The sequence below is a fragment of the Pseudophryne corroboree genome, chromosome 2 (genome assembly GCF_028390025.1).
Source record: "Pseudophryne corroboree isolate aPseCor3 chromosome 2, aPseCor3.hap2, whole genome shotgun sequence".
Lineage (NCBI taxonomy): Eukaryota > Metazoa > Chordata > Amphibia > Anura > Myobatrachidae > Pseudophryne > Pseudophryne corroboree.
In genome coordinates, this window is record NC_086445.1 from 808,874,818 (window position 1) to 808,888,067 (window position 13,250).

Below are 13,250 nucleotides of genomic sequence, written 5' to 3' on the forward strand. Positions count from 1 at the left end.
GCCCTATCCCCATGAGGCCACACTACTTTACTTCTGGCGCCGCACCATACTTATTTAGAATTAAGGGGGGGGGGGGGGGAGAATGCCAGTCCCTTACTTTGCCAGGGGCGCTCAGACCCCTAGATTTACCCCTGGCCACACCTCCTGGCACTGCTAAGCCCTCCGTGATTTTTTATTGGCCCACAGCTTGGCCGGCACCTCCAAGTGGTGCAAACCATCGATGGTTCACCACAGCTTATTATCACTGATGGTACCATCGATGGCAACCATCGATTTGTGCAGTCCACCGATGTCCATCCCTAATCCAGGATGCCGGCAGGGGGCCCAGGGCTATTCCCACTTGTGGGTGTCCACGACACACCATACCTCCCAACATTCTTCTGTGTCAAAGAGGGACACAGCTCCCGAAAAGGGGTGTGGCCTATAAAAAGGGTTTGGTCTATAAAAAGGGGTGTGGATTCGCTGGAGGACCCACGATCGCGAGTCACTCCCCCATTTTCGTCACTGAGGGGGCATGCCCAGCGCTCCGTGAGCTGCTGGCATGCCCCCTCTCCTCCTGTCTCCACTGAATAGATTGCTTAGCAGAGCAGCGAGTGCAGGAGCCTCCCAACTGCCCCCATCCCACCGCGAGAAACTGAGGCCCGCGGGTGGGACAGAGAGACAGTTAAAAAATAAGGGACTGTCCCGCGAAAATTGGGACAGTTGGGAGGTATGGACACACATAGAGTGGGCATAGAACCTGTGGCAAGCTCAGCATGGCGAATGCAGCAAGCCCGCAAGGGGCCTCGTTGTGCTCGCCCCACTGCCGGCATCCAGGCGTCGGTATGTTGACCATTGCGATCCCGACCGCTGTTCAACAGACTCCAAACCCACGAATTCATGGTGCTGGTCATATTTTGAATTTTATTTATTTAGTTTGTGACCAAATACCTGATTGCGTGCATTGTGAGTTCAGTGTGAAATAGTACAGTGTTTTTGTTGTTACAGCATGCTTATTTAATAACGGGGAAGGAAATTATGTTTTTAACAATGTATTTGTGCACCTAAGTTAGTAATGCTGAAATAGTATTGTCTCTCATCTCCAGTTCATCGCTGTATCGCGAGGCTTGGGTGACGTCACGCGGCCTGGTCTCCATGGTGACGGGTTAGCTTTGCGGAGGCTCCGGGCTATGAAAGTGGCGGACTGGTGGCTGCTGTGGTGTCTTCGGAGAGTCGGGTGTCCTAGCAGGCCAACCCTCCGGCTCTCCCTTACATATGTTAGGCGGAGGTCAGCAGCAGCAGCAGCAGTAGTCCCGGTCTGAGGTGAGACTGGCAGTGCGGGGGGCGGGTAAGGTGGCAGCTTGGGCAGTTACCATGGCAGCTGCTGTCACCGATGTCTGCTGATCCTATACATCCCAGTGACCGAGAAATCAGTTCTGCTGTCTGTGTGTTTGTGTGCTGCCCCCAGGCAGGAAATGGGACTGTGGGGTAAGTCTAGGTTCCTGATAGCTTATGTGTGTATCGTTACATTTACATACTACATATACCAGAGTGATATTTCCACCTGTACATGCTATACATACTGTATACCAGGTTGACATTTACATCTGTACATGCTACATATACTGGGGTGACATTTACATGCACATGCTACGTATAATAGGGTAACATTTGCACATGTACATGCTACATATACTAGGGTGACATTTACATGCACATGCTACGTATAATAGGGTAACATTTGCACATGTACATGCTACATATACTAGGGTGACATTTACACCCATACATGCTACATATACCGTGGTGTCATTTACAAGCACATGCTACATATAATAGGGTGACATTTACACATGTACATGCTAAATATACTGGGGTTAACATTTGCACCCATACATGCTACATATACCATGGTGACATTTACACGCTCATGCAGGCCCGGCGACAGGGAGGGACAAAGGGGACAACCGTACAGGGCCCCGAGGTTCAGGGGGGGCCCAAAGACCAGGGACACAAAAAATGGGGCCACTGTGCCTAATAATGTTGTTTAAAATGTATTTCTCAGCCGTACCAAACATTCCCCCTGCGCCTCCCGCAACTTGGTCCGGTTCGGGTGATCTCGCTGACTCCCCCTCCGCTCCGTCATTACGCATGTGCTGACTGTTCTGAGGCTGCCAGCGCTTCCCTGTAGTGTACTCTGTCCATGCAGCCACGCTGGGATCCGGTCTCTAGGTTGACAGTAATTAGGTCGACACTATCTAGGTTGACCACTATTGGTCGACAGTAACTAGGTCGACAGGGTCTCTAGGTCAAAAGGTCAACATGAGTTTTTCACAATTTTCTTCTTCTTTTGTTTTTTTAACCTTTTCATACTTAATGATCCACGTGGACTACGATTGGAATGGTAATCTGTGCTGAGCGAAGCGGTAGCAGAGCGAGGCACCTTGCCCGAAGCATGGCGAGCCATGCGAGGAAACACGGTACTCTAACTGGGGTTCCCGGCCACTCTACGAAGAAAACGACACAAATAAAATATTTAAAAAAACTCATGTTGACCTTTTGACCTGTCGATCTAGACCCTGTCGACCTAAAGACCCTTTCGACCTAGAGACCCTGCCGACCTAGTTACTGTCGACCAATAGTGGTCGACCTAGTTACTATCTACCTTCCATACGACACCTGTACTGGAGTCACTTCCTTCTGATTTGTTTCTTACTGTGAAGTACTGTATACTGTGCAGTCTCTTAGATACAGGCCACAAAGTCCTACAAACCTGGTACACAAATACAGCAGCAGCTATACTGTATGTGTGCATGCTGTGGCTAAGATCCACCTGACTCTTTGGGATGTAGTTAATATACCGGCTGTCCGGATCCCGGCGTTCAGGATCCTGGCGCCAGAATCCCGACAGTCGGTAAAATGCTCCCCTGCTGCAGTAACAGAAAAGGCAGCAACACCAGCAGCTTAGATCTAGTGCGGCTCTATTAGCCAGGCAGCATCACAGCACTTTCCGGCCTTTTCTATTATATCCGCATAAATCTGCCATGTTTGTTTCTCAATGTAGATTTCTCTGACGTCCTAGTGGATGCTGAGGACTCCGTAAGGACCATGGGGATATAGCGGCTCCGCAGGAGACAGGGCACAATAATAAAAGCTTTAGGATCAGGTGGTGTGCACTGGCTCCTCCCCCTATGACCCTCCTCCAAGCCTCAGTTAGATTTTTGTGCCCGGCCGAGAAGGGTGCAATCTAGGTGGCTCTCCTGAGCTGCTTAGAATAAAAGTTTAAGTTAGGTTTTTTTCTTTCAGTGAGACCTGCTGGCAACAGGCTCACTGCTACGAGGGACTTAGGGGAGAGAAGTAAAATCACCTGCGTGCAGGATGGATTTGCTTCTTAGGCTACTGGACACCATTAGCTCCAGAGGGAGTCGGAACACAGGTCTCACCCTGGGGTTCGTCCCGGAGCCGTGCCGCCGACCCCCCTTGCAGATGCCGAAGTTGAAGAGGTCCAGAGATCCAGAAACAGGCGGCAGAAGACTTTCAGTCTTCATAAGGTAGCGCACAGCACTGCAGCTGTGCGCCATTGTTGTCAGCACACTTCACCAACAGTCACCAACTGTCACTGAGGGTGCAGGGCGCTGGGGGGGGCGCCCTGGGCAGCAATGTATAATACCTTTTTATGGCTAAAATACATCACATATAGCCCTTGAGGCTATATGGATGTATTTAACCCCTGCCAGATCTCACAAACTCCGGGAGAAGAGCCCGCCGAAAAGGGGGCGGGGCCTATTCTCCTCAGCACTCGGCGCCATTTTCCTGCTCAGCTCTGCTGTGAGGAAGGCTCCCAGGCTCTCCCCTGCACTGCACTACAGAAACAGGGTTAAAACAGAGAGGGGGGGCACTTATTTGGCGATATGATTACATATATAAAAATGCTATAAGGGAAAACACTTGTATAAGGGGTTGTCCCTGTATAATTATAGCGTTTTTGGTGTGTGCTGGCAAACTCTCCCTCTGTCTCCCCAAAGGGCTAGTGGGGTCCTGTCCTCTATCAGAGCATTCCCTGTGTGTGTGCTGTGTGTCGGTACGTGTGTGTCGACATGTAGGAGGACGATGTTGGTGAGGAGGCGGAGCAAATTAAAGGGGGGGATATTGTGACTGCGCTGGGTTTGATGAATACAACACTAATGGTATAATAAATAAAACAAATTTATTCCTAAAAATTGCACAATAGATATATAAGAGTAATATTGATAAAATATGCACATGTATCGAGTATTAAGTAATACAATTGCTAGAATGTGACAAATACATCCTAAGGGACTACCCAATTCGCCAGGTGTTGAAACAAGACTTTGTGGAGATATATGCAGTGACCGTTCCTGATGTATTTCCCCTATGTCATTACAGTCCAGTTTATGTAATAGTCTCAGAATTTTAGGCAGGGTCCAATGAATGGACTAGTTACCGTTAGAGGGTATTGTGCTCCGGAATCTGTAGTAGAGAGCTCCTCATGCGTTACGGTTAGTGCAGTCCTTTATGCGGTATTTGCCATATGGAGTCTGAGAATTATGCGGATCGTCTGGACAAAACTTTGGGGAATGGTTCGGTCCTCCTTAGAGTCACTTCTGGCAGGGGTCCCTGGTATCACCTGACGCGTTTCGCTGCAACCAACTGGCAGCTTTCTCAAAGGTATGATGATACCTTTGAGAAAGCTGCCAGTTGGTTGCAGCGAAACGCGTCAGGTGATACCAGGGACCCCTGCCAGAAGTGACTCTAAGGAGGACCGAACCATTCCCCAAAGTTTTGTCCAGACGATCCGCATAATTCTCAGACTCCATATGGCAAATACCGCATAAAGGACTGCACTAACCGTAACGCATGAGGAGCTCTCTACTACAGATTCCGGAGCACAATACCCTCTAACGGTAACTAGTCCATTCATTGGACCCTGCCTAAAATTCTGAGACTATTACATAAACTGGACTGTAATGACATAGGGGAAATACATCAGGAACGGTCACTGCATATATCTCCACAAAGTCTTGTTTCAACACCTGGCGAATTGGGTAGTCCCTTAGGATGTATTTGTCACATTCTAGCAATTGTATTACTTAATACTCGATACATGTGCATATTTTATCAATATTACTCTTATATATCTATTGTGCAATTTTTAGGAATAAATTTGTTTTATTTATTATACCATTAGTGTTGTATTCATCAAACCCAGCGCAGTCACAATATCCCCCCCTTTTTTCTGCTGTGTAACACAACGGGAGTGACTCTCCCCTCTCTTTGTGACTGCAGCTCGACAAAGCATCTCACACCCAAAGCGCCCAACTACCTTCGGGTATAACTCTTTCTTCAGGCGGAGCAAATTGCCTGTATTGGTGATGTCACTCTCTAGGGAGTCGACACTGGAATGGATGGCTTATTTAGGAATTACGTGATAATGTCAACACGCTGCAAGGTCGGTTGACGACATGAGACGGCCGGCAAACAAATTAGTACCTGTCCAGGCGTCTCAGACACCGTCAGGGGCTTGTAAAAACGCCCATTTACCTCAGTCGGTTGACACAGACACGGACACTGACTCCAGTGTCGACGGTGAATAAACAAACGTATTTTCCTTTAGGGCCACACGTTTCATGTTAAGGGCAATGAAGGAGGTGTTACATATTTCTGATACTACAAGTACCACAAATAAGGGTATTATGTAGGGTGTGAATAAACTACTTGTAGTTTTTCCTGAATCAGATAAATTAAATGAAGTGTGTGATGATACGTGGGTTTCCTCCGATAGAAAATTATTGGCGGTATACCTTTTCCCGCCAGAAGTTAGGGCGAGTTGGGAAACACACCTTAGGGTGGATAAGGCGCTCACACGCTTATAAAAACAAGGGGCGTTACCGTCTCCAGATACGGCAGCCCTCAAGGAGCCAGCTGATAGGAAGCTGAAAAATATCCTAAAAGTATATACACACATACTGGTGTTATACTACGACCAGCAATCGCCTCAGCCTGGATGTGCAGCGCTGAGGGGGCTTGGTCGGATTTCCTGACTGAAAATATTGATACCCTTGACAGGGACAAGATTTTATTGACTATAGATGCATTTCTATTTATGCGAGATGCGCAGAGGGATATTTGCATTCTGGCATCAAGAGTAAATGTGATGTCCATATCTGCCAGACGAAGACACGACAGTATAAGTATGTTTTAGGGAGTAGTCCTCACTGGCGCCAAGCAGCTCAGATGCCACAGAATTCAGATAAATGTCACCACATTTAGCTATACATACAGAAAACAAAATTTAGAAAACTGCAATACATCACAAGCGCTGGAAACATTAATATAACATCACCCGAACGTTCCTTTTTGGGTTGGATGGAATGTTCTTTTTATCTGGTGTTCTTCTTAGATTCAAACCATTTAGGTATAGGGACTCCAACAAAGGTAGTATGGAAAAAAACAGATATAAAAAAAAACCAATGTGTAGTAAGCTTTTGTAAAGACCACGGTAAATATAAGTGCCTTTTATAGAGGATTATTTAATCTTCTAGGGAACTATATAGAATCCGAAGCGTACCCCACTCACACTTTAAGCGGGGATATACAAGCACATCAAGGTTTCTTTATAAGAGTAGTGGCTTCTACCGTTTTCCAAACACCCAGTGCGGATCTCAAGGGGTTCAACCAAGTGGGACTATGGATGATTTAAGTGTGAGAAGTTGATGCGTACCCCAACACTCACACTGGAAAGGCGGATATGAAACTTATCAAGGTATCTTTATCTTCTTAAAGGAGAAGTAGCGGTCCTGGTGTAGTGTATTTCAAATCACAGATCTGACCACAACAGCTCCAAACAGGATCACATGGAATAAAATGGCAAAAGAAAAAAACCAATGTGTAGTATGTTCTATTTAACCCTATTAGAAGTTTTTAGGTGAGGTGTGGCTTAAGTACCTCTGACTAACTAAAAAATGATTCCAAAGCGTACCCCACTCGCACCTTGAACAAGGACTATAAAGCACATCAGGGTTTCTTTAAGGATGCAGACTTTTTCCCTTGTATTACACCCGGTGTTAGTCTTATAGCGCTACAACCACTTAAAGATGTGATGAGCAATACAGATGCGTACCAAACACTCACACTCAGAAGGAAGGTGGGACACCCATCAAGGTATCTTTCTCTCCTTATGACAAACAATCAATTTATCAAAATGTGGCGTACCCCAACTCACAGTTTGAGGCACTGAGTGACTCCCATAAAGGTATCTTTTAGGTTCCAGAAAAGGAGAGTCTTTCTTGCTTGGATTTAGTGGTTCTCCAGAAAAAAATTGTAACTCCCAACTCCTGCTGTCAACATGTTTCAGCCCTCACCAGGGCCTTTATGTCTTGATAAAGGCCCTGGTGAGGGCTGAAACATGTTGACAGCAGGAGTTGGGAGTTACAATTTTTTTCTGGAGAACCACTAAATCCAAGCAAGAAAGACTCTCCTTTTCTGGAACCTAAAAGATACCTTTATGGGAGTCACTCAGTGCCTCAAACTGTGAGTTGGGGTACGCCACATTTTGATAAATTGATTGTTTGTCATAAGGAGAGAAAGATACCTTGATGGGTGTCCCACCTTCCTTCTGAGTGTGAGTGTTTGGTACGCATCTGTATTGCTCATCACATCTTTAAGTGGTTGTAGCGCCATAAGACTAACACCGGGTGTAATACAAGGGAAAAAGTCTGCATCCTTAAAGAAACCCTGATGTGCTTTATAGTCCTTGTTCAAGGTGCGAGTGGGGTACGCTTTGGAATCATTTTTTAGTTAGTCAGAGGTACTTAAGCCACACCTCACCTAAAAACTTCTAATAGGGTTAAATAGAACATACTACACATTGGTTTTTTTCTTTTGCCATTTTATTCCATGTGATCCTGTTTGGAGCTGTTGTGGTCAGATCTGTGATTTGAAATACACTACACCAGGACCGCTACTTCTCCTTTAAGAAGATAAAGATACCTTGATAAGTTTCATATCCGCCTTTCCAGTGTGAGTGTTGGGGTACGCATCAACTTCTCACACTTAAATCATCCATAGTCCCACTTGGTTGAACCCCTTGAGATCCGCACTGGGTGTTTGGAAAACGGTAGAAGCCACTACTCTTATAAAGAAACCTTGATGTGCTTGTATATCCCCGCTTAAAGTGTGAGTGGGGTACGCTTCGGATTCTATATAGTTCCCTAGAAGATTAAATAATCCTCTATAAAAGGCACTTATATTTACCGTGGTCTTTACAAAAGCTTACTACACATTGGTTTTTTTTTATATCTGTTTTTTTCCATACTACCTTTGTTGGAGTCCCTATACCTAAATGGTTTGAATCTAAGAAGAACACCAGATAAAAAGAACATTCCATCCAACCCAAAAAGGAACGTTCGGGTGATGTTATATTAATGTTTCCAGCGCTTGTGATGTATTGCAGTTTTCTAAATTTTGTTTTCTGAAGACACGACAGTGGTCAGGTGATGCAGATTCCAGACGGCACATGGAAGTATTGCCGTATAAAGGGGCGGTCCATCGGACCTGGTGGCCATGGCAACAGCTGAAAAATCCACCTTTTGTTACCCCAAGTCACATCTCAGCAGAAAAGGACAGTCTTTTCAGTCTCAGTCCTTTCGTCCCCATAAGGGCAGGCGGGCAAAAGGGCCAGTCATATCTGCCCAGGGGTAGAGGAAAGGGAAGAAGACTGCAGCAGGCAGCCCATTCCCAGGAACAGAAGCCCTCCACAGCTTCTGCCAAGTCCGCAGCATGACGCTGGGGCAGTACAAGCGGACTCAGGTGCGGTAGGGGGTCATCTCAAGAGTTTCAGCACGCAGGGGGCTCACTCACAAGTGGACTCCTGGATCCTACACGTAGTATCCCAGGTGTACATTGGAAATTCGAGACGTCTCCCCCTCACAAGTTCCTGAAGTCTGCTTTACCAACGTCTCCCTCCGACAGGGAGGCAGGATTGGGAACAATTCACAGGCTGTATTCCCAGCAGGTGATAATCAAAGTACCCCTTCTACAACAAGGGAAGGGGTATTATTCCACACTATATTGTGGTACTGAAGCCAGACGGCTCGGTGAGATCTGAAATATTTGAACACTTACATACAAGCGTTCAAATCAAGATGGAGTCACTCAGAGTAGTGATAGCGAACCAGGAAGAAGGGGACGATATGGTGTCACTGGATATCAGGGACGCTTACCTACATGTCCAAATTTGCCTTCTCACCAAGGGTACCTCAGGTTCGTGGTACAGAACTGTCACTATCAGTTCAGACGCTGCCGTTTGGATTGTCCACGGCACCCCGGGTCTTTACCAAGGTAATGGCCGAAATGATGATTCTTCTTAAAAGAAATATGGACGCTTTCCTGATAAAGGCAAGGTCCAGAGAACAGTTGGAGGTCGGAGTAGCACTATCTTAAGTAGTTCTACGACAGCACGAGTGGATTCTAAATATTCCAAAATCGCAGTTTTTTCCGACGACACGTCTACTGTTCCTAGGGATGATTCTGGACACAGTCCAGAAAAGGATGTTTTCTCCCGGAGAAGAAAGCCAGGGAGTTATCCGAGCTAGTCAGGAACCTCCTAAAACCAGGAAAAGTATCAGTGCATCATTGCACAAGGATCCTGTGAAAAATGGTGGTTTCTTACAAAGCGATCCCATTCGGTAGATTTCACGCAAGAACCTTTCCGTGGGATCTGCTGGAAAAATGGTCCGGATCGCATCTTCAGATGCATCAGCGGATAACCCTGTCTCCAAGGACAAGGGTGTTTCTTCTGCGGTGGCTGCAGAGTGCTCATCTATGAAAGGGCCGCAGATTCGGCATTCAGGACTGGGTCCTGGTGACCACGGATGCCAGCCTGAGTGGCTGGGGAGCAGTCACACAAGGAAAAAATTTCCAGAGAGTGTGATCAAGTCTGGAGACTTCTCTCCACATAAATATACTGGAGCTAAGGGCAATTTACAATGCTCTAAGCTTAGCAAGACCTCTGCTTCAAGGTCAGCCGGTATTGATCCAGTGGGACAACATCACGGCAGTCGCCCACGTAAACAGGGCGGCACAAGAAGCAGGAGGGAAATGGCAGAAACTACAAGGATTCTTCGCTGGGCGAAAAATCATGTGATAACACTCTCAGCAGTGTTCATTCCGGGAGTGGAAAACTGGGAAGCAGACTTCCTCAGCAGGCATGACCTCTACCCGGGAGAGTGGGGACTTCATCGGGAAGTCTTCCACATGATTGTAAACCGTTGGGAAAAACCAAAGGTGGACATGATGGCGTCCCGCCTGAACAAAAAACTAGACAGATATTGCGCCAGGTCAAGGGACCCTCAGGCAATAGCGGTGGACGCTCTGGTAACACTGTGGGTGTACCAGTCAGAGTATGTGTTCCCTCCTATGCCTCTCATACCAAAAGTACTGAGAATCATAAGAGGGAGATGAGTAAGAACGATACTCGTGGTTCCGGATTGGCCAAGAAGGACTTGGTACCCGAAACTTCAAGAGATGTTCACGGAAGACCCGTGGCCTCTACCTTTAAGAAAGGACCTGCTCCAGCAGGGGCCTTGTCTGTTCCAAGACTTACCGCGGCCGCGTTTGACGGCATGGCGGTTGAACGCCGGATCCTGAAAGGGCATTCCAGATGAAGTCATCCCTACCCTGGTCAAAGACAGGAAGGATGTAACCGCAAAACATTTTCACCGCATTTGGTGAAGATATGTTGCGTGGTGTGAGGCCAAGAAGGCCCCTACAGAGGAATTCCAACTGGGTCGTTTCCTACATTTCCTGAAAACAGGACTGTCTATGGGCCTAAAATTAGGGTCCATTAAGGTTCAAATTTCGGCCCTGTCGAATTTCTTCCAGAAAGAACTGGCTTTAGTGCCTGACGTTCAGATGTTTGTAAAAGGGGTACTGCATATACAGCCTCATTTTGTGCCCCAGTGGCACCTTGGGATCTCAATGTTGTTTTGAGTTTCCTAAAGTCACATTGGTTTGAACCACTCACCACTGTGGACTTAAAATATCTCACATGGAAGGTGACGATGCTATTAGCCCTGGCTTCAGCCAGGCGTGTGTCAGAATTGGCGGCTTTATCATATATAAAGCCCTTACTTAATTTTTCATTCTGACAGGGCAGAATTGAGGACTCGTCCTCAATTTCTCCTTAAGGTGTTTTCTGTTTTTCACATGAACCAACCTATTGTGGTACCTGCGGGTACTAGGGACTTGGAGGACTCCAAGTTACTTGACGTTGTCAGGGCCCTGAAAAATATGTTTCCAGGACGGCTGGAGTCAGAAAATCTGACTCGCTGTTTAGCCTGTATGCACCCAACAAGATGGGTGCTCCTGCTTCTAAGCAGACGATTGCTCGCTGGATTTGTAATACAATTCAGTTTACACATTCTGTGGCAGGCCTGCCACAGCCAAAATCTGTAAAAGCCCATTCCAAAAGGAAGGGGGCTCATCTTGGGCGACTGCCCGAGGGGTCTCGGCTTTACAACTTTGCCGAGCAGTTACTTGGTCAGGGGCAAACACGTTTGCTAAATTCTACAAATTTGATACCCTGGCTGAGGAGGACATGGAGTCTCTCATTCGGTGCTGCAGGGTCATCCGCACTCTCCCGCCCGTTTGGGAGCTTTGGTATAATCCCCATGGTCCTTACGGAGTCCCCAGCATCCACTAGGACGTCAGAGAAAATAAGATTTTACTTACCGATAAATCTATTTCTCGTAGTCCGTAGTGGATGCTGGGCGCCCATCCCAAGTGCGGATTGTCTGCAATACTTGTACATAGTTATTGTTACAAAAATCGGGTTATTCTTGTTGTGAGCCATCTTGTCAGAGGCTCCTTCGTTGTTATCATACTGTTAACTGGGTTCAGATCACAGGTTGTACGGTGTAATTGATGTGGCTGGTATGAGTCTTACCCGGGATTCAATATCCTTCCTTATTATGCACGCTCGTCCGGGCACAGTATCCTAACTGAGGCTTGGAGGAGGGTCATAGGGGGAGGAGCCAGTGCACACCACCTGATCCTAAAGCTTTTATTATTGTGCCCTGTCTCCTGCGGAGCCGCTATATCCCCATGGTCCTTACGGAGTCCCCAGCATCCACTACGGACTACGAGAAATAGATTTATCGGTAAGTAAAATCTTATTTTTACTATCTACAGCCGCACCTCCAGTTACTTTTCTAAAGACATTTGGAAATATGTAGCAATACATTTTGAAAGATGCTTAAGTAAGACCAGGGTTGGATTGGGATAGAAATCCAGCCCGGGAAATCTAATGAAGCAACCCTAATAAGGGTGAGGTCTGAAGAGGGGTTGGGATCTGTTTATAGGTCCTGATTGTACGCAAATTGTGACCTTCCTTGCGTCTTTGCTGCAGTTGTGTCTGAGACCAGGGAAGGATTGGGAACTAAAAGTGGCCCTTTAAAATGTAGAAGTGGCCCGACATGGGCAGCACAAGAGGTATAACATACTGTGTAGCCATGGCAGCATCACTGGATGGCAGAGTTGCTGTACTGCAGAGATGGAATAACAGAATGAATGGGGACAATACAATGGGGCAGATGTATTAAGACTGGAGAAGTGATAAAGCAGTGATAAGTGCAAGGTGATAACGCACCAGCCAATCAGCTAGTAACTGTTTACATATTGGAACTGATTGGCTGGTGTGTTATCACCTTGCACTTATCACTGCTTTATCACTTCTCCAGGCTTAAAGGTGGCCGTACATTACTGCAATTTCTCCTACGGGAGAAATCGCAGCCGATGCCCCTTGAGCCGGATCACATGGGATATATCGCATGTGATCCCGCTCCCCGCTGCTAGAGCCCTCCCTGAGTCGGAGGTCGGATGTGCAGCACGTCTGATATCCAATTTGGTAAATTTTCATGCAATTTCTCGGCTCAATCAGTCAGAATCGGGTGAAAAGTGGCCATATCGCACAAGTGTATGGCCACCTTTATACATCTACCCCAGTGTACTGTGGGGGGTGGGGCCACATGACAACACACAAAACAGGTCCAGCCCCAACAGACACATCAGCCTACCAGGAATCTTCCTAGTTAGCCCTATGGCCAATCCACCCCTGAGTAACACAAAGGACCAAAGTACCCGTCATTTATTTAGCAAGATTAGCCATGGAAAATATACAGATTACTTGTTTCAAAATATGTAATTTTTCATTTAGCATGTTCACTTTTAATATTGTAGCCCATGGCTAATAT

The 13,250-nt window shown here is 46.7% G+C and overlaps 1 protein-coding gene across 6 annotated transcripts in view; it reads left to right on the forward strand.

The window, feature by feature from the left end:
* The first annotated feature begins 1,116 nt into the window (after positions 1 to 1,116).
* Positions 1,117 to 13,250, forward strand: part of CCDC181 (coiled-coil domain containing 181) — a 114,627-nt gene continuing 102,493 nt past the window's right edge. For 2 of the 6 annotated variants that reach the window (XM_063955646.1, XM_063955647.1), the window contains exon 1: positions 1,310 to 1,467. In XM_063955646.1, the coding sequence (XP_063811716.1) occupies positions 1,455 to 1,467 (13 nt within the window). In that variant the 5' untranslated portion in view covers positions 1,310 to 1,454. The other 4 variants (XM_063955650.1, XM_063955649.1, XM_063955651.1 and 1 more) reach the window with 4 other exon arrangements.